At 40.4% G+C, this 22,371-nt stretch overlaps 2 protein-coding genes across 2 annotated transcripts in view; both read left to right on the top strand.

Moving 5' to 3' along the window:
* Window positions 1-3,052, top strand: part of drd2l (dopamine receptor D2 like) — a 33,173-nt gene extending 30,121 nt beyond the window's left edge. The window contains exons 7-8 of the mRNA XM_061050048.1: window positions 232-589; window positions 1,946-3,052. Of these exons, the coding sequence (XP_060906031.1) occupies window positions 232-589; window positions 1,946-2,142 (555 nt within the window). The 3' untranslated portion in view covers window positions 2,143-3,052. The remainder of the gene's footprint in view (window positions 1-231; window positions 590-1,945) is intronic.
* A 1,978-nt stretch (window positions 3,053-5,030) lies between these two features.
* Window positions 5,031-22,095, top strand: LOC132983114 (transmembrane protease serine 5-like). Its single transcript, XM_061049358.1, has 10 exons — window positions 5,031-5,348; window positions 5,809-6,430; window positions 14,204-14,296; window positions 15,193-15,327; window positions 15,639-15,804; window positions 18,272-18,450; window positions 20,018-20,113; window positions 20,978-21,120; window positions 21,279-21,434; window positions 22,011-22,095. Exons 2-10 carry the CDS (start codon window positions 5,935-5,937, stop codon window positions 22,074-22,076), a joined length of 1,530 nt encoding a protein of 509 aa, XP_060905341.1. The 5' UTR covers window positions 5,031-5,348; window positions 5,809-5,934; the 3' UTR covers window positions 22,077-22,095.
* Window positions 22,096-22,371: the final 276 nt, after the last annotated feature.

Raw genomic sequence — 22,371 nt, 5'->3', positions numbered from 1 at the left:
ATTTTCATTTGGATAGCCCCAAATCATAACAATGTTTTTTCTTAAGACACTTTGATAAAAACATTTGTCTTAATATTTACACTGTGCCACTGTGGTGGGCATGGAAAGTGGAATACACCTATTAATGTCTAATTGAGTTTTTCTTTGGTTCATTATTATAATCAAGCATCAACTCCTTTGTTCTTTCTGCCATGCCTTACATCATCCTGCCTTCCTCTCTGTGTGTGTCAGACCCTGGTAAAAGAGGCGGTGGTCCATCCCCTCGATGTGGAGCCGGGTCGGTTCCTGCCGCAGACCGAGCAGAGCCTAGCTCCTCCTCCTGTTGCTCCCCAGACTTCCTCCCATGCAGGACGGGCCAGGATCTCCTTGGCCATCTCTGTTGGACCAGCCCCGGTTCTTCCCTCAACAGTGACACGATCCGCTCTGATGCCCCGCCCCCCAACCCTGGAGGACGGCATGAGGGGCCGTGAGGGATGGCGGGAGCGCAGTGGAGGCAGAGAAAGGTGGGGGATCACCAAGGAGAGGGTGCGAGGGAGGCTGTCCCAGCAGAAGGAGAGGAAGGCGACGCAGATGTTAGCAATTGTACTCGGTAAGCAGTGGCTATAAGACACTTACATAGTGATGAGCTGTTTAGTCTTTTCACCTACACACACAAAGTACACTCTAGCACTTTGTCACAATTTGTTTGATCACGAAGATGCCACCTTGTATGTCATATAAACGGACAAGTCTGCATAAATATTTGAGGAGTGCTCACAACAGGGGGCAGTTCAAGTCTGACTTGTAGCTCCTTTCCTGGATGTCTTCACCACTCTCTCTCCCCAATTTCTCTACTCTGTGCAGTGTCCTATCAAACAGGATAAAAACTCAACACTTAATTCGAAAAAAGAAGAGCTCATAACAAGAAAAGTTGTTTAATGTTAACTACAGTTTTCATCAATGACCTTTAGCTGAATGCGGAGAGAAAAAGTAGCTGGAAATTGGATTCGATTTTATAAAACAGACCCCTTTTATTCAGGACTTACTCTACTCATTTGTACAGAGAAATACGATCTAGACTACAGTAGACTGAAGGTTTTGAATGCACACGTGGAGAAACTAACAGTTCATTTCTGTCTGCAAAAAGGAATTGTTATATACTGACTTCCAAGGCGTATTTTGGTTGGTTTGATTGTATTTTGTTTCTTGCCTACTTCATCTTTTCTGTGATTCATTCGACATGGCTGCTGTGACACAGCTCTTGAGATTGATGGAGTCTTTGGCTTTAAATAACATCTCAGCACAAACATGCATAAACTCATCCTATTATCCAGTGTCATGCAATCTTTTTTTGGCCTGAGGTACCCCACAGCGCTGCCATGTGAATTCATGTACCCCTTCTCTGGTTTTCACTTTTCAATCTATTCGTCTAGTTATGTATAAAAAGTGGATAGTGTATCATTTTTCATTAAATGGAAGAGTTAATATGATTTGGACAGCAATCTCACTTCTCCCTGAAGTGAGATTGATGGTGTTGATGTTCCAACCATTTGCGGCGCCAGGATTAAATTTCATAGTACGCACAAGGACCATTCCAGTGTGTGTAGGACACCTTCATCTTCGAGGGTTCAACACGCTCGCAGTGACTGAGAAAGCAAGATAGAGAGAGAGAAAGCCAGTGCTCTGACGCTACCTATGCAACACCCAAATTTGGATTTACCACAGAAACAGTAGTCGACACCTGGCCTTAAAGAAACTCATCTTTGACATATAGCAGCCTGTTTGAACTTCAGTGCTCGCATGTTTTTTAGTTTTTAAACTCATTTTATTGCAATACGTGTGTCTAGTGTTGAGGCGTAGCAGTTTCTTTTTTGGCTACTCCACAAACTTTTAATGTACCCTAAGGAACCGAGTACCCCTAGTTTGCAGTCACTGCACTCATCCACTTCTCGTCCTTGTTTCCAAGGTGTGTTCATCATCTGCTGGCTGCCTTTCTTCCTCACCCATGTGCTGAAGGCTCACTGCAGGAGCTGCTGTATCTCCCCCTCGCTGTACAGCGCTGTCACCTGGTTGGGGTACCTCAACAGCGCTGTGAACCCTGTCATCTACACCACTTTTAACATCGAATTTCGCAAAGCTTTCATCAAGATCCTGCACTGCTGAGAGCTGGAGACGTGGCGAACATTATCAGTCAAGAAATAAAGCCGCCTGACGTTTGAGATGCAGAAGTCGGGGCCAGTTTGGGGATGACATTGGTACAAGCATCCAAAAAAAAAAAACTTGAGACAAGAGAAATGAAAGCAGCAACTCCTGCAAGACTGAAGAGGACAGAAACATGACACACAGAGAGAAGGGAATAAATAAAAACTAGAAAGGAGAGAGGGGCTGACAATTAAAAGACAGCTATAAGAACCAAAAACAAGCTGGAGATGTGTATAGAGAAACCACACACTGAGTTGTGTAAATAGAATCTGAAAAGAGAATATTTGAGGACTGTGGATCTCTCTGCAGCATCCTGACGGAAAGACTGCGCACACTTGGGACTCGTGGAGACGTGACTGTTTTCACAGTGCTGGATTTGTGTCAGAAATGTTATTGTGTTTTCGTTTTTTTTTCTCATAATCTCGACAAAGAGCATATTGTTATGTGTTTGCATGAGCTTGTCTCTCTCAGAGGACTGGAAAAAGCCAAGGCAAAGAAGAACAAAGAAAAAAACCTTGATGTTTGAGTGGTGCAAGATAGAGATTCATGCACAATGCAATGAAAACCGAAACTGTTAAAAGTTACATCAAGGTAGAATTATTGATGTGGTTGTAAAGTGCAAACAGAATTCAAAGACAGAGTTTTATGTAATGAATTGGTTACATGATGTGATGAAAATATGTGTTTGAATGTATGATTTGGTGCAGTAAATCATCGTACAGATTAAGAAGAGGGAGCACAGTTAATGTTCAACCGTCGATCATAATATTAAAAACAAAAGTATTATGTCAACTGATCATAATGAAATTAAATGAAAACAGAATTTCCTGAAGCCCCCAATAGTTTGTGCCTTTTGTATATTGAGTCATAAGAAGCAGAATACAATTTTTAAACATGTCTTCAAACCACAAATACACTACAAACGTGCATTATGTAAATGAAATGACCACATTTTGCAAACCCCTTATTATCAGATAATGAATTTGGTTTTACTCACTGTCTGCTGTGGTACAGCAAAGGTAATATTAAGCCCTGTTGGTAATGGCTGTTGGTAGAGTTGGTATTCAGACAGGACTCGCATGTGCATACTGAGGATTTTAGATAAGCCCTATTTCATTCAAATCCTCCAGCCTTCATATGAATCTGGTGCAAAATATCACCATCGGCTTTCCCCTATCCCTGTTTTTATTACCAAGATTAATGTGTGTGTGTGTGTGTGTGTTTGTATCATTGCGTGTGTGTGTGTGTGTGCGTGCGTGCGTGTGGGTGTCCTGTGAAATATAAATATACATATATTCTCATTCAGTACTTAAATGAACTTGTACATATCCTGGTGCGTATTTGCACAATATTACCCCAGTTGCCCCCAGAGCTTAAGTCACTCTAGTGCTTGAGTCCCTAGAGTTAAATTTGACTCTCAAATGATAGAAATTTGCTTTACTCTGGCAGCTTCCTCGCTTTAATTTAGTTGTCCTGTCAGTATCCCGCTGATGTACCTCTGTACGATAAAACAGATTCTATGAAGTTTGAAATGCTGCAGCACCATGCAGGCTGCTGGGGAGAAGTCAAATTGGGGGTCCTTCTTTCCTCCCCTGATTGATACCACAGAGAGGAGATTCTGGCAGAAGTGTGTATGTGAGGAGTTCAGACTAGCACTAGTGCATTGCCAGTCAGCCTGATTGGAGTAAACAAGGACTCTGACACCAATACGGGAGCAAATGAAGCCTGCGCGCTTTATTTATTCATTCATTCAGTCAGTGTCATGTGAAGGTGGGGAGGCAGCAGCTCCTCGCTCATGTTGTAAACAACCAGCAAGCAATACGCAGACATTTTGAAAACTTCAGCATACAAATGTTTGACTGGTTGTTTTACAGATCACTTGTCCGAGGTAGTCCCGTATTGCATAAAAAAACACTGCAGTGAATTACAAAATCAACCCAGCAGCAACTCAGTGGAGGGTTAACCAAGGCTGAATACATTGTGACTGCAAGAGAACTGAAAACAGTGACACACACACACACAGATAAATACAAACTAAAAATGACTTCAGACAGAAAACAAATGCACCTGACGAGAAAATATTTATTCAGCTCCTTAAGTTGCCTTTCCTTTCATTATTGTAATTTCATGGAATCAGCAATGCAGTATCTCAACAACTACTTGATTGAGTGCAATGAAATTTGGTACAAAGTATTCATGGTCTCCAGAGGATTAATACTTTTACTTTTGGGATTTGTGACTTCATCCTGGATGGATCGATCTATCTATCTATATATCCATCCATCCATCCATATTTGTGTAGCGGCAATTCATAACAATATTGTTATCTCAAGACGCTTGGCCATCTCTGTTGGACCAGCCCTCTCCTCAGGTGATACAGTCGTGTCTCCTTCACCGTCTTTGATCTGTGAAGTGAACTCAGCAGTGTAACGTGATGGGTAACACCGCCAGCGCCTCACACTGTCTGATGAAGTAATGTGATCGGATGAACAAAATACTCTTGGGAAGACTGGACACTGACAAACACAGACCAGTGCTCAAGTATGCCTCCTCTGATTCATAATAGGATGATGATTATTGGATACATATCTTCCAACAATGAGAAATTCAACCCCTTGACTGTGTGTGTGTGTGTGTGTGAGTGTTTGTCAGTGTGTGCAGCCATTATGCTCCTCAGCCCTTGTGAGCGGGAGCAGTTTAGCGCCGTGGTGTACATTACCCTCTGTTGTTAAACTCTGACCCGAGCTCACAATTATCTCCATGCATATTTCATAGACTCCCGATGACAAGAGTGCACGTATCTGTTACTGACCTGCCTGCTGCAGCCTCGCCTGTGTCCTGACCAGAGGAGAAAGATTAAGGCGGAGAGGGAGGAAGATGATGAAGTGGGGGTGACGATATGAAAGGATTATGTGTTAGCCGAGGAGAGCCAGAATAATCTCAAGACAAGACATGACAAACTGCAGAAACCTGTGCTGAGCTGAGGACGATGGATTCACAGTAAGGATATCTTTTGGACTGAAGATGCACCAGAGAAAACAAACGTCTTCTATGTCCGCTCAATGATGCTGCAGCTGTGATGTATTTGCAGCCGCTTTAATAAGAGGAAGAGATACACACTCAGATGAAAAAACCCCGTGCATACAAATGAGGCTGACATTCTTCAGGTGAGAGAAGTACACAAATGTGATTTGATATGAGCCAATTGGGAAATTTATTGAACAAACCCTGTCTTCAGTCACAGATTTCCTTTATGGCATCAACAAATGTGATCAATAGAATTTAATTTAGCTCTACAAAATAACTCATAAATTATTCTTGCTGCCTCATTTAGCATTTTCTCATGCTTGAGTTATAAGTACATGCCAAGCTGTTTCGGATTAAGGTGATATCGAAGTTATCCTTTTGAAAGTCGTCTGGGAAAATGAGCTTAATGCAGTCTTAACTTTTCATGAAGCCAGATTACTATGATCCAATTGCTAGAATAAGTAATGAAGGGTAAAAAAAAATGTCTTTAAAAATCCATATCAGATTGATTCTACATTATAAGGGAATATCAGCATTCAATTTCTCCATGCATAAGCTAATTTTAAAGTATTTTTCTTGTTCTTTTGCAGGACTTAGCAGAAGTTTCAGGGTATTTGTCAGTTTCTGCATCCCCCCCTTCGCAAAAGCATGTCTGAAATCCAGCACACAAGCCAAATCCTTCCTATCAAAACCCAAAATAAGCTGTGAACCTTCAGCCCAGAGAACATGGACCCCGACTTAAACCATGCCATGCAGCTCAGGACAGCTACCAACGATTTTACGAGTATGGATCTGCAGCTCCAAACCAGCCCCTTTCATTCTGACGCACAGCAGCCAGTCATTGCATCAATCTATCCATCCCTCGAGCACTGGTCATCGACATCTTTTCAGAGTCCAACCAGTCATGAAGTATTGAGCGTGTCGTCTCTGGTCCCCTCTACAGTCCTCACACTGGTGCCTCATTATAAACCCACTGAAAAAAATAGCTTATATCCAGAGCTTCCATCTTTCTTTGGAGAGAATCCAGAGCCGCAACTTCCAGGAACTTCATCTTCCCCCTCTGGGTTTTCAGAAGTCCAAGATCAAAACACTCTGACCTTACAACTTCCTTTTAGTGATACTCCTCCTGAAGTTCAGCAGAGGAAACCATCAGATGGGAGCCCGCTGGAGGAGGGATCAGTAGGTCTCATGATGCCCAAAGATTTCCCTCATGAAGAGCCAGGTATGGAAATTATTAAGGCTTTTTTTTTTCAAAGTGGAGTTCTGATTAGGTCCAAAAAGTTTTACGTACCTTGGTGTGTTTTTGGTTTTTGCCGTTATTAAAATAAGCGGAATCTCAGAGCGCCTGCGAGGAACTTTTAGTTTGTGTCAAGTTTAGAGACCCCTGTAGATAAAGCATAACATCATATCTCTTTGCTGATCTTGTCCAGTTCGTGTGTAAGAAATTATTTTTTCATAGGCTTATGCGATTTTCAGATCTAAATAAATATTCCCCTTCAGACACACGCCCTTCATCCCTCAGCTCCCTCCTTCCCTGTCTCCACACTTCCCCCTGCCCCTCCCGTCCTGTTTCACTTGATGAAAGCAGTAGATGAGTGCTAATAAACATCTGAAAACAAGACTCTGCGATCAATTTAAAGTAACGATATGCAACACAACGTTTTTTCAGTTGTTGTTTTACTGTAGGACCAAAGAGAATCTTTTCTTCAGTTTGGACGTCTGTTCTCCTTCTTACAGTGTCCCTGTGGGGATGGGGACTTCTCTCTTCACCCTCATGGTGACAGGGTTAATGGTTGGACAGAGAGGGGTCCAACCATGAAAAAAACATGTACAGTATGAGCGTCTGAGAGAAACATAAACAGGATGAAAAAAAACGTCGCTCCTTGCATGTCAACACAAAGCCGAGAACATCAAATCCAGAGGGAGTTTGACTTCACTCTTTTTAGAAAGTAAAAAAAAAAATGTACTCACATAGGGTATATTTTATTTTCACTTTATTACTATCCAGACTGCCTCATATATACCTTTAAACAAATAATCTCATCATGTTTTCTCTAATAAATCAGATGTATCACTCTTGAGAATCCTTGCTGTGGAAAATGTTAAAACGTCTGTTTCTGCAGCTTGCTCTTGACTTCTGACAGCTACTCTGCGGTCATAGCTTCAGGCTTAAAAAAAACAACTATTTTCAAGGAATCAGTCTTCTTGCTCATGGTCATGTTTGCTTTTATGGCTCATAAAGAGGAACTCGTAAAAGTTTCAATCAGCTTGATAACCATCTTAAAAGACCCCCCAGGAGCTTTAAAGGAGATGTTTGACCTTTCCTTTTGGGTTCATGACTTTGTGTACACGAAAAACTAAGAGCTTCAAGGTTAAGACGACACTGAAACATCACTGAATGGTACACTGGAATATTTTGACATTTGGGGAAATCTGCTAATCAGTTTTGTTTTTCATTAAAGTTAAGTGAAAATTGATACCACTCACAGCTGTGTGTTCGGTATAAGCCTGGATATGAAGATTAGTATAAAACCTGGAAACAGAATGAAACAGCTGCCATGGCTTCAGTGGCCAAATCCTCCAGCTTTACCCCTCCATCCAGACTTTGTGCTAAGCTAAGCTAACAAGCGTTTGCTTCCAGCTATAACGGAATAAGCTCATTTACAAAAATTGTGAATTATTCGCTTTAAGATTTCCCAATATTAAAATTAGAGAGCCTGATGTTCAGGAAAAATAGTTTTTCATAAAATTTTGACCATTTACTGAACTGCACTTTCTTATTTTAATTGATCGTCTCAGAAAATGGGTTGGTTTAAAGGATACTGCACTTAGCTGGTTTTACTCTTATCTTTTCGAAAGAACCTTTGCGGTCACCGTCGCGGTAACTACTCCTCCTCTACCTCTAACATTACCTGTGGTGTACCGCAAGGTTCGGTTTTAGGTCCCATTTTATTCTCCATTTATATGCTGCCTCTTGGCCAAATAATTGAATGCCACAAAGTCTCCTTTCACTGCTATGCAGACGACACACAGATATACCTTCCTTTGAGACCTGAGGACGCTAGGAGCCTAGCTGCTGTCAGAAACTGTCTAAACGATATCAACTGCTGGTTGGCACAAAATTTTCTCCAACTGAACAATTCTAAATCTGGTATCATAGTATTCAACCCGCCAAGCTCCACTCATATTTCAGCTAATAATAATTCTAATAATATTTCATTTCGAGCAGCCTCGGTCCCTTATTCACCAATGTCCAACCCACTGCCAGAAATCTAGGAATAACATTTGATTGCAATCTCACCTTTGAATCCCATATCAAAACAGTTGTCCGATCATGCTTCTTCCATCTACGCACCATCTCCAAAATTAAAACAATACTAACCTTGAAAAGATCATCCACGCCCTAATTTTCTCCCGACTTGACTACTGTAACTCCCTCTTTTCCGGAATCACAAATAAGTCACTGTCTCACCTCCAGCTAGTCCAAAATGCAGCAGCTAGGCTTCTTACTGGTTGTAACAGACGACATCACATCACTCCAATTTTAGCTTCATTAAATTGGCTTCCTGTAAGTTTTAGAATCGATTTTAAGATTTTACTCATTACTTTTAAAGCACAGACGGGGCTGGCTCCAAGCTATATAACAGAGCTACTGACACCCGCAGTCTTAGATCCTCAGGTGGGGGCCTCCTGGTTGTTCCAAAGTCAAGACTTAAAACTAAAGGTGACCGGGCCTTTTCAGTCAGGGCCCCTCGACTTTGGAACGACCTCCCTGAGGAAATAAGACTCGCAGATTCCCTCAATTCTTTTAAATCCCTTCTTAAAACATACTTTTACAGACTTGCTTTTATGTGATGTCGTCTTCTTAATGTCTTTTCTTACTGGTTTTACTATTTTTATCTTATTTTACTTCTTACTGTCCTTTTATTTATGCTCTTATCTCGTGTTTATGCTCATATCTTAACTCCTCTTTTGTTTTAACTTGTTATTTTCTTATCTTACTTACTTTGTCAATTTATGTTTTATATTTATATTTTTATTAATATTATAGTTTTTTTTATCCTGTTTCTATTTATTTTACTGCTCCTACCTTCTTATCGCTGTTATCTTTTTATTTGCTTTTAGCTCTTTTAGTTTCTTACATCTTTTTAAATATTTGGTCCTCTTGGTCTCAGCTCGTGTTGTTGGGTTCTTGTCTTGCCTGGGTTCTTATAATGGTTCTTGTGACGGTCGGGTGTCTGTTGGGTATCGTGCGCTATGGGTTCTTTTCTGTTGAATTGTATTTAATTATTTTTAGTATTTTGCATTTGTTATGTTCTTGCTGTTGTTTATGTTCTTCTTTGTTTGGTTTAGTTTGCTTTGTTCTTGTTTTTGTTGTTTGTCAAAGCACTTTGTAAACCTGTGTTTTTAAAAGGTGCTATATAAATAAAGTTATTATTATTATTATTAAATTAAAAAAAGCTTAATTTATCTCTCAAAAAAGACATTGTTGTCGCCGCTGGCAATATTGTGAAAGTTATGTAATAAAACAGCTGCTGCTCTCAGCAAGGACAAAATTTATTTTCCATGATTTAGATTTTCTATTGACGTTAAATCTAGTTCACTGATAACATGGGTCAAAACTGACAGCTGTTGGATGTCAGTGGGAGCCCTGACAGTGCCAGCGGGGAGGCAAATTTCTCCTTCTTAACATAATGTGTGGTTTCATTGGCTTTCATTAAGGAAGCTGATGATCAGTGGTACCTGAGGAAATTAAAAGTAATTAGTGTCTGAAACTACAGAGTCGGTTCAGAACTTATCAATGGTAGACTGAGAATTATGGCTCTAATTCAATTTGAAAATGAAACATTAAAGGGGCGTCGGTGGCCTAGTGGTTAGTTTGTGCACCCCATGTACAGAGGCTGTTGTCAGGGTGGGTGGCGTTGGTTCAGGTCCGACCTGTGGCTCTTTGCCTGCATGTCATTCCCCTCTCTCTCTTCCTGATTTACGGCTCTGTCCACTGTCCTGTCTCTCCAAAGGGGGGATTAAAAGACTAAAAATAAATCTCAAACAACAAAAAGAGAAACATTACATATGTGCCTGGTACATTGGGAATATTGCAATATGTAAATATCATAAAAAATCATGTCATTCCCATTTTCCTCTGCTGTTTAGTGCTTATTAGCAAACACTTGCTATACAACATACTAAATGAAGATGAGTAATTCTCTTTATATTTTCAATATCGATGGCGAATAGACTCCATCATGATGACTTCACACGCTCAGAGGGGAAGCGAGGCCAGGATAGGATATGGAGTCTAGACACTGGGGGTGGTGGTGATAGAAGAATGCAGGATGTGATGAGGAGGGGGTTTCTGAGGCTGTATCTGAACTCTGCTGACCTGGAATGGAGGTGACCGGGGCGGAGGAGGGTCGCAGCGATCACACTGAAATGACTAACTGACTGGAAGAGAGAGAACAGGTTTTAAAATTTGACCTTGGCAGGATGATTGGTTGAGAGGGGTTGTGGCAGAATCGGGTTGGATTCTTACTTAAAGATTTAACACCCAAAATCAGCAGATCACCAGAGCAGGGAGACGGAGGAAGTGGTAGGATGGGAGTGGCTAAATTGAATGATGAAAATTCAATAAATGTGTGAGAGAATATAACCAGTCTTCCTGCTTGAACTTACGCTGAGCTCCATTTGACGTTTAACACACACTCCCTGGCTCTATTTCTTAACAGATCTGCACGCTATGCTTTAGTGGCTGTTCCTGTATTTTTTTAAATGTTGACATTAATGTTTAAAGACTTAAACTCATAATAATAAACAGTATTGTTTGGTCCCAACTGCCCCATCCTTCTATATAATACAGTGATTATCTTCCTTGATCATTCGTCGGCGGTGTTAGAGACACTTTTAATCCATCTTTTTCCATCATCTTGATAAAGCGCCCCATATGCAGGCTTCATTTTAATCATCAGGTGTCTCTCCAGCATTTCGCCTCCTGTATGAATCATTGCTACAGCTGCCTCAGTGGGATAGTTTCTATTGTGTATTGTTCTCTCGCTTCTACTAAAGTCCCTCATCATTTGAACGTGCTATATTTCAGCCTCTCCTTTGAGAGCAGATGAAAACAATTGCTTCCCCCATCCAACAGAGCCATCTATAAACTATCCACTTCTATTCCACGTCCCGAACAGAGCGGTTTCTTATCAGCTCTTATATGAGACAGATTCGATATCAAGTTTCTCCAAAATATGGAGTGCTGAGGCAGCAGTTAAGCCTCAGTTAGAAAACCAACGAGATGATGAGATAGTGCTGGTGTGCAATCTCTTTTATTGCTGTTCCTCCTCAAGGTGGCCTTTGGTACTATTGGTTACAATACATTTTAACGGCCACTTGCTAACGGATCCCTCGCGGCATTATAGATTGGACTGCATCCCATCTGAGCAGAGGCGCTGCTTGTCAACAGGAAAGGCAGGCAACCGCTCGGGGCCCCAGATCAGAAGGGGGCCCCTGAGGGCTCACAAACTTAAACCAAAGCAGTGGCCCAAAATGTGCATTTTTTGCAACGACAGTAGGAAACCTCCCTTAAGGGGCCCCATCTGACAGCACTCATTCTTATTGCCCTGCTAGGCATTGCATGCATTATTGCTCTGAAGACTAAAGTTTGTCAACCAATAAAAATTAAGAGGAATTATCCGTCTATAGGAGAGAAAAAAGAAACAGGAGGAGTAATTGTCGTGACACTCCAGACATGATGGTGATGAACGCTGGTTGGACGCCCCCAAATTGATTTTTGCTCATAGGGCCCCAAGAGACACCACTGCATCTGAGAAATGGGGAAAATTTGATTATTGATTGGTGAATATGTGTCTTCATTGCCCAGAGATCTATTCTCACCTTGGATTATGATTAGTCTTTTTGAAAAGTGCTTTTTTTGCTTATCATGTCTGCACTGTTGACAGGTTTTAATGATTTGAGAAGATTAGGTTGTGGAAAGACAACAAAACACTTTATTTTATTTTTGCTTTTAAAATGGAAATTGACCCACAACATTTAGTCACCAGCCTGAATGTTAAGCAGTTTTTTTGCAAGTTTTTTCCTGCCCAGATCCAAGCAGTTTACTTCAGAGTTTAATGCGTTCATATAATCGACTCCTATTTCTTGTAGCCGACCCGCTGTGTCTCAGCTGCAGGAACATATAAATAAACCCAGTCGAGCAGCTGAGCCTCCATTTTCATTTAAAAGAGCAATATGTAACGCTGACACGAAGCATTTAAAATGGGTACTGCAGTCCAAACTCTAAATATTTCTTCCCCCTACCCCTCCTCTCCAGAGTCGATGTGCTAGAGGTTGCTGACACTGATGCTTCACTTTAACCAGCTCTGCATCGGTCTGTAAACCTTTCTGCATTCTAACCTCTCTCAATTTTTCAAAAAGCATCTCCAATATTGATCCTAGTCTGACAACATTTCTGCTCGTGGAGCTTATTAGAAAACGCTTTTTAGGTTGGGTACAATCAGTTCGCTTGCCAGCTTCCATCGCTGCAACACGTGTTGGTTTGCTGTGTGCCTGGCAAACCGAGGGGCGTCCAAAACGACTGTGTAGGTGTGCCTTAAAACAGCTTACCTTCTCTGGTCAAAACAAATCCAGAGCATTCAGGACTAGAATGTAAAGTTAGAAGGAGGACATACTGGCTGCTGCATTGTTGTCGGAGAAGCCAGCACTTCAACATAGCATGTTTGCTTAATGTCTGATCATATAGTAAGGTCTTTTTATTCTTTAACTCAGTAGATATCTTACACATTGCTCCTTTAAGGAATAGTTTTTGTCACATTTGATTCTTCTGGTAGGCCTATGTAACAGTATGTAGAATTAAACTACTAAAGGTTATACAACAAAAACCCTCAGGTGAAGTGTAAAGTACCTCTCAGAGTTCACAAATGACTCACCTCATCATTGACCTCATCATCACCATCAATCCCCGCACAGCTGCGGAAAGCTGCCGCCAGGCTGTTTGTCAAGAAGTAGGTCCATAGTTTGTTTCAGGTCGCTGTCATTCAAGCATAAAATTGATTTTAGCCTTTTTTTTACCTTCAGGGCTCTGCATGCAGCTCATGCTTTACCTCATAATGTGGATGTGTTTATACCCAATTCACTCAAGTCGTTTGAACGCAGCCTTTTTATGATCACACCTGAAAAGAATGTCGTCCCAAAGACCCTCGGGGGAGCTCTCTAGAACGACAAACTCAGCCGTTTCTTTTCAGAAATTCAACCTTTTCTGCTAGGGGGGGTTCTCTTACTCTCTTACTGGGTTGTGTGTTATGATTAAATTGCGTCTTTAAGGCCAACATGAAGCTGTTTTATCGTGTCTATGCCTACTATACAACTGTTTGAATACTTAAACCGACAAACAGGTTTCAAACCATCGCTCTGTTAGTACTGTATAAACTAAAAAAGCAGTCTGGTTTACTTTCTTAGATTTCGTATTTAAGTTGCTCAAAAAGAATCAAGCCTACATTTATTCTATCTGCTCAGCACCAAACATCAAATGGACACATTTAGAGACTAGCTGATGTATAACATATAGGAACATTTAAGAAGAAGAAGAAGAAGAAGATCCTCGAGGGGAAATTAAGTTTTACAAGTTAAGTTTGTGATTGAACATGCTACACACACATAGGCTGAAATACACACATTAAGCAGCAATACACCCAGATTAAGCAGCCAAACAAACAGATATTTTCCTCTCAGAAGTTGGAAGAGATAAAACAAAAAAATAGGTGAATTGAGGTGGAAGAGAGTGAATTAAACTTAGATTTGGAAAGTCGGTCTAACCAAAGGAAGACAAATGGAAGCTCATGTTGCTTCTGAACAATGTAGATAAAGCAAACGAGTTTGAGGCTATATGATATAGAAACATGAACAAGTTAGATTAAGTTGGGTTTTGTTGGAGATGAATGCCTTTCCTGAAGGTTTTAAAACTATTTTATGTATTTATTCATAGATTCAGAAGCTCGGGTCTTTTCATCTAGTGAGCTGTTCCTGATGGTGAGCATCCCTATCATCACCGTACTGGTCATCATCTCCGCCCTATTAGGTAAACTGTTTGACTGCAGATGAACGGACATGATTACTGATATACTGGAAGCTCTGTTTTTACACCTGCAAGAATTGACTTGAGCTGGGAGAAAAAGTATTTTTTTAGATCTCATCTCATTAGATGGTAACAGCTGCTGTTACAAAAGCACCTGTTTGAAAGGTCTCTTCATTATAATTGATCAATATTGATGCTGTTTTCAAAATGTCTCAAGGTTCCAAGAGAAAGCACACACACTAAAAATGTCAAAGGAACAGACCTAATTTAAATCTTTTTATGGTTTGGCATGAATAACAGAAGTAGTGGCATTGTTTTATTAGTTCAGTGTTAGACAGGAGACATTCAGAAATCACAATCTGTACAAAAACATCATCCTACTTTTTAAAAATGGCTTTAACCCTTATCTTTAGTTTCAGCACCTCATTATAATAACCTGAAATGTCTAACTATAATTCTTTCAGCGCATGCTAATTTAATTTGAGATAAATTGATTTTTACATAGACCTGACTGAGCATGCATACTGCAGTCAGAGGTTTTGGCCATTTAATAGAAAAGCTGCAGCTTATCGGAGATATTTGGACTTTGGTCAGACCTCATCTTGAGGGGAGTTGTCTGTGTTTATAAAATGAGGATAACATCGATTTAAATGGGTTTCAATTTTACACACGCAGTTTGCAAGTTAATGTCACCTAAAGCTTCTAGAATCAATCTAAAAATAACTCAAACGTAAAAATATCTGTGTCCTTTTTTATAGAGTTAAGGTTTTTATTTGTAAATACATACAAGTAGTCTGTGGATTGGGAGAGTTAGTTATTTTGATTCTGACAATATTCTCTGATTCAATTATTCAATTATTAAGTTAATTAACTGTTATGTCACTGCTTTTCCTCATCAGTCAAGTTCCTCATATTCCCATCTGAATTAAGTGAATTATCTCCTCCTTGTGGTGGGAAGAGGAACTGCAGCATCCCAGCACAGCTGCCCTTTTTGCCTAAGAACCCGACAAACCAGACAGGGAACATCACTGCAGGTAAAAAATGAATTTATGAAAAATTAAATTGATTGAAAGCCTGAGAGAGAGTGCAATATCAAAGTCATTAAAGGTCTCTGCTTATCTAGATGATGAAAAGATATCCATCAGCCTCACTATCAAGTTTAATAGCCTAATCATATATTACATAATCATTTGCCAAATTAAAGTTGTAAATATACTTTTATGGAGTTTAAATATTTGAAGAGTGTTAAAAAGTTAATTCTTAGGGCTATTCTTACTTCATGTTTCCGTCTTTTTTCTGTCTGTAGCTCTGCATTCATTCATTTTCCTCTCTCATCTCCTCTCAGGCTGCCCAGTTCCTGTCAGTGATGGCCGCCGTATTGTCGGGGGGACGCTGGCAGCCAAGGACAAGTGGGGCTGGCAGGTCAGCATGCACTGGAGGGGGCGACACGTCTGTGGAGGTGCCATCGTCTCCCCGCACTGGGTCATCACTGCAGCTCACTGCTTTGTCGAGTAAGAGAGGGATGTGATGGGTGGAAAAATGGGTCATAAGTTAATCAATCAATCTTTTTTTGTGAAGTGTCAATTCATGACAAATGTTATCTCAAGACACTTACAAAAGAGCAGGTAAAAGACCTTACTCATTATTTTACTAAGACCAAACGTTAATCCACCATGAGCACCTTTGAGCAACATTTAGCAAAGTTACAGTGGTAAGAAAAAACTTCCTATTAAGAGGCAGAAACCTTGGGCAAAACCAGACTCATGATGGACAGCCATCTGCCAACACAGCGCTGGGCTAAAAAAATGGGATTGAGAAGGATGCAGGAAGGGGGTGGGGGTGAATCCCCACCAACGATCCAGAGGAACCATACGAGACAAGAGAGTTCAGGAGCTCCCAGGAAGATTTACAGATAGTGAGATAGAGACGGAGAGAGGGAGGGAGAGAGAGAGGAGCTCAATTTAATGGAGAACACTGTAATTCCAGACACTTGAAGAGAAATTTGAAGTTGTAATGCGAAATCCTGTCTGCACGTTTGAGGTGTAAGAAATGAATGTAGATGAATGTGTAGATCTTCCCTCAGACAAAAAAATTTAGTAATAAAAAGTGGAAACTAAAAATCCTACCAGCTGCTGTGACACCTATAGGCAGTGAAGCTTGTATAGGGATCAAAAACATAATTTTTAAGGAAGTAAAAAAACTGTTCTTTGTAGTTTGAACATTTAGTGACAAACAAAGAGAGATCAATTCAACTTTATTGTCATTCATCCAGATGCAAGCATTACAGCCCAACTAAATATAGTTTGCCACAGACCCAGGTGTTAAGAAAACTAGTGCACATGAAGAAGCAGAGCAGAGTTTTCATGGCACAACTTCACCAACCGAGGTGCATGGAAAGTGAAAGGCTTGAAGAGGTCAGAAAGCTCCTGCAACACTTTAAGTATGGAGATCAACTTGATTAACTTTATTAGATGAACAGGTTTCGTCTTGTCGTCTTCATCGCGGTCTGAACAACCTCCATGAGACAAACACGGCCGCAAAGGCGGATGTGCTGCATATGCTGCCTTGCTGTGTGTATACCCAATGTAAACATGGGACAGAGATGTAAACGGTGCAAATCTGTTGTGTCTTTCATATTGTTACAGTTTCCTTTAAATAGGGAAAATGTGTCAGCATGTGTTGAACTGTAAACCTGCACATTCTTACCCGTACACAGCCCCTCTGGGTCCTCAGTCCTCATGGGGAGGCCTGTAATCAAAACGGAATTAGTCACGTCCAAGTCAATTGTGTGTTCTGATCTAATCAGATTCAAGTCAATGAGACACAATCATAAATCGAAGGCAATTCAGGACCTCCAGCAGGGTACTTACCACAGTTTGCATCTCAAACAGCAGAGTTTCCATCTGCACAGAGGCTCTCCACTACCCTTCAACATGTCATTTGGATGTAGAGCAATCAGATATTTGAGCACCACTTCAAACTGAGAGCAGCTCATTAAATCATTTGGGGGGGGCTGAAGGAAAAAGGATCAGATTTATTTTCAGTTTGCAGGTATAGATGAACAGTTAAAAGTCGGCAGACAAGTGTCCTTTGAGTCTCCTTTATCCGGGTAAGAACAGCAAAACAACAATGGACGTGTTTCGGCACTAGGTCTTCATCAACGTGCTGAAACACCTCCGTTGTTGTTTTGCTGTTCTGTATGTTGAAGTATTATAATAGAACAGTGGTACTCAGCCTTGTTAGACTTCAGAGCCACATTGACCAAAAAATATTTTCTACAACAGCCACATTCAAAAAACCTCTTTCTTTCCTAAAATATGTGGGAAACACAGTGACATGACATGCAAAGAATAATTTCTGCAGACAATGTTTCCCTTTTTTAAATAATTACTTATAGGCCTACAGATTTTTTTCTCCAAGTTGGACCTAAAGGAGCCACAACTCAATCAATCAATCAATCAATTTTTATTTGTATAGCGTCAACTCATAACAAGTGTTATCTCGAGACACTTTACAAGAAGCAGGTAAAATACTAGTCCCAAATGAGCCTCGAGAGCCTCGGGTTGAGTATCACTGTTATAGAATCTCAGGTTTAAGATTTACGAGGGTCATTTTGTTCTGCTTTTGAACTTGTTACACAGTTTTAACGCTCAGTTTTTGAAAACTTTTCACTCTTCTGGGCTGTTAACAACACTTCTTTTCTTTAATGTTATGATATAGATCTGAAGCTGGGACTCAACAGTATGGGCTTGGTAGTCAGAAAGTCTGGTTACATTGCAGTTTTTTGGGCTTATCCTCTACAGAGGAAAGATGTGTGTTTTACATTTTAACGTGTTATTTTCAGTAAATTAAGCCATTAACACACTGATTTGCCCTGATTAAAAACAACATCAGCATAGTCCACAGTGTGTTGCAGTAATCTAAAGAAACGCTGCGTGGCTCCTCAACTCAAACTCTGCGTCACTGCTGTTTGTGCAGGAACAACATGCTGGAGGTGTCTGACTGGCTGGTGGTGGTGGACACCGTCAGCATCGCAGACAGCTCGCTGGGGAAACGTTACAGAGCACTGCAGGTCCTCCACCACCCTCGATTCAACACATTCAACAACGACTATGATGTGGGACTGCTGCGCACCATCACTGACATGGACATGACAGGTAGGAGGAGGTGGCTCCTCATGGACCTTCTTACGCTTCATAAATACCGTAGAATGTAATGCCTTTTACCTAATGATAAACAACGACTATAAATTTGGCAAGACATTTACTGAGAAGGTATTGAATTTGTGTTTAAAAAATGTGTTTAAACTATTTGTTATGACCCAGCTCGTTTGGGAAAAGAGTAACATAAAACCAGTTGTTCCTGGTAAAATAAAGTCATTTATTAACAAGGACGTAAAATAGTGAAACAATAGGTAAACTAAAGGCAAACTAAAAGGGCCAACGAGTGCTTTTCAATCAATCAATAAGGAAAACAAAAAGAGGACTCTAAGTTAGAGTTTTAGGAATAACTAAACTTGTGAATGAAAAAAAAGAAACTTGCTGCTTTAACTCTATCCAAATCAAACAACAACTTTGAAACAGCGCCCCTAACCTAGTGTATCTTAACAAAGAAAGAAAGTCTGGAAAGGCCCAGTCTCGATCTAAACGATGGCCTCCGCATATCTAAATCACTGTTTTCACACAAAGTCAAAAATCTTTGTGAGACACTGACAAAAATCTCGGTCCTGAGCCGCTCTCAACAGCACCGGGAGCCTTCTTAAGGCTGTGATGGCGGTGGCGCCCTCCTCTGATTGGTTGCTCAGTTTGGGCAGCATGCGCACCAATCAGGCCTCTTAGGTGGAGACACACACACACAGAACTTCCAAAAAGAGACATATCATACAAACACAGATGAGGGGGCACAGCTGCGGCCGTAACACTATCAGACATTCAATTATTTGCAACCCTTACATGGTTCACACTGTAACAGCTTCAATCCATTATTTAGATAAGAGCACTACAATAATTGACTGATTTAAAGAAATAGCAATCAGTGTGATGGTTTACAAACTCAAACTATAAAAGGCAACGCACTTATCAATGTGTTGAATGTGCTCAGTGTTTTCAGTCAAAGTTCATTTGAGCACAATAAAGTCAGACTTTCTTGTAAAACATTAACTACTCTGACTAGAACTATCAGGATAGTTTCCACCACAGGAAAGTTTGAACATATCTAATTCCCTTTTGGCTTGCTGGGGAAAGTTTAGGGATAGTTATAGCATGGGTTTACAGTACATGACTATTTTTCCTGAGTGTAGTTCCATTAGTTTGACAAAAAATAGAAACATAATGGACTAGTGGGGAATACAAAGTATCCTTTAGAAGTTCCTTGATGAAAAAAACATTTTTTAAAGCCTGATATTCGAGAATGCTTTTGTACTTAATTTCTCTTTCAAATGCACGAAATACATTTTTAAATGTGTTAATCGTGAAAGTGCTGCAACACATACAGTTTAAACAGTCTGTTATGCACTTTTAAAAGTGATTTAAAAATGTGACCTTCTTGCAATGGAAGCAAAAGTTAAACGGGGATTTTATACGTCTATGGAGGAACTTGGCACTGGAAAAGCTGACAACGTGTGTTTTATAAGTTATAACCGTCACTTGTTTGACAACCTTAATGTCTTTATATCTCCTGTAAATGTAACATTGTGTGTCACTGATCACTGCCCTCTGTTTGTAGGCAGGGTGCGACCGGTCTGTTTACCCAGCCCGAGTGAGTCTTTTCTTCCTGGATCGGCCTGCTGGATCACAGGCTGGGGATACATTCGTGAAGGAGGTGTGGTACACTGACACATGGTGCTTTTTTTAATGCTTGTTTTTCTTCTTTATCCCTTCATTTGGTCCCTTTTCATTTGATAACTCACTCTTATCAATTTAAATTCTAAAATAATTATCCCGTGGTTGTTACAGCTGACCCAACCTTTTTGAGGTTTCAGAAGTAGTTTGATCACAGCCATATAGACTGTATGGACCTAGTCTCAGTGATGTCATCCATTGGTTTCTGAAACCAGCTTTTAGAGCTCGATGGGGCATCAATGGTCTTCACCATATTGGAGATTCTGTCTTTCTGTAAACCTAGTAACAGGCAAAGTGCTGAAGCGGAGGTGGGCCTTAAGCCTCCTCTAAAACAGCTACAACGTTTCCACCAGTCAGATCAGCCACGTCCCTTCTTATGAAATTAATCAAAATCAATCATTGAAAGTCCAATGTGTAAGATATCTACTGAATTAAATCATAAATTACTTTACTATATGATCAGACATTAAGGAAATGTGCTATGTTGAAGTGCTGGCTTCTCTGGCAACAACGCAGCAGCCAGGATGTCCTCCTTGTGGGTTTAGATTCTGGTCCTGAATGCTCTGTGTTTGTTTGGACCAGAGAAGGTAGGCGGTTTTGGGCCCCCCTCAGTTTGCAAAACGACAAACCAACAGAAGATGCAGCGATTGAAGCAGGCAAAAGAACTGGTTCAGATATAATGGATTCTACCCGACCTAAAAAGTCTTGGCATTTATCTAGTAAGCCCCACGAGCAGAATCATGGTACAGGATAAATATTGTAGATGCTTTCGAAAAATAGCTTTTTTTTTCATAAACCCCCTTTTTTACTGTCTATTTTTCTTTAACTCTTTCTTTTCTGTCAGGCTTTGTGACAGATGAGCTGAGACAGGCTCAGGTCAAGTTAATCGCTCAATCTGACTGCTCCCACTCGAGTGTGTACGGCTCGTTTCTCACTCCTCGTATGATCTGTGCTGGATCCATGGACGGAGGAGTGGACTCCTGTCAGGTGAACACATAATATCTCCATATAAACCCACCTAATAAAGAACCTTTTAAAAATGTACAACTGATCACCAGCTCACAGTCGCACCAGATCTCTGCCACCACTGAATGTGCAAATGTTGGGTCTGTAATGTTCGCATTTTTTTGGGGTCTTGTTTTAAGGGGGACAGTGGTGGACCCCTGGTGTGTGAGACATCCGATGGGGACTGGCGGCTGGCCGGCGTGGTGAGCTGGGGAGAGGGCTGTGGCCGACGCAGTAAACCTGGCGTCTACAGCAGAGTGACCAAACTGATTCACTGGGTCCAAAAATATACAGAGGTACCTCTCTGTCCCTATCTGCCTTTTATTGTTGTTGGATGTTTTGTTGTCAGAGTCAGCAAGCTACACGATTATATCATTTAGTTAGAGCTGTGTCAAATAGATAAGACTGTTCTGAAAATGAAATAGAATTGATATCAGACCTGGGGGATTTATTAGCTGTTCCAAAAATGCATCGTTTTTATTGTAAGCCAAGGAGAGCAATTTGACTTTCTGTCATGAAGCAAGCTATACAGATAAATCTACAGGTCTCATAACGTCTGGGGTTGAAGTACAAACACAATATTTTTAAACAAATTGTAGAAATGTGTTTCAAAAGTGTTTCATCTCAGTTATACCAACAACAGTTTCGACTTATTTTAATAAACTTTCAGAAGGCTATAACTTTAAAGTTTACTGAGTACGAACAACGGGGAATCAAATGAATAAACAGTAGCAACAAAAGATGATAAGATACAGATAGAGCCCTGTTTACATTAATTTAAAGGCAAAACGCACTTCACAAAAACAGTACATTTCACGCTATATACTACATATTCATGCAGCTTGTGTTTTCCTTTCTCTATTTTGGTGTAGGGGAAACCAGAAGAGCTGGAGGAGACCACCACAGCGATGTCTGACACGCTAAGACCTGAACCTTAATAAACAATTAAGAAGCAAAGACTTGTTTCTGCTTGTTTGTTAACAATTAAACAAAAATCATTATGACATCATATTAGGCTTATAAAGCATTCCATCAAAAGCCCTGCTCTTAATAAACAAAAAGAACAATACATTTTTTAATGCCCGTGTTTAAAAGTAATTGACGTGGTTCACACTATGGGTGAAATTTGAGTGGAAGTTATTCAATGTAAAACTTTATGGTTTTAGGGATTTTATTTATTAGTTGTGTGGCTATTTGTTATTGTCATTTCAATAAGTAGTAACATTTAGTGGC

Source organism: Labrus mixtus, chromosome 11 (assembly GCF_963584025.1).
Source record: "Labrus mixtus chromosome 11, fLabMix1.1, whole genome shotgun sequence".
NCBI lineage: Eukaryota > Metazoa > Chordata > Actinopteri > Labriformes > Labridae > Labrus > Labrus mixtus.
The sequence above is the reverse complement of the archived record's forward strand: the minus strand, read 5'-3'. Positions and strand labels throughout refer to the sequence as shown.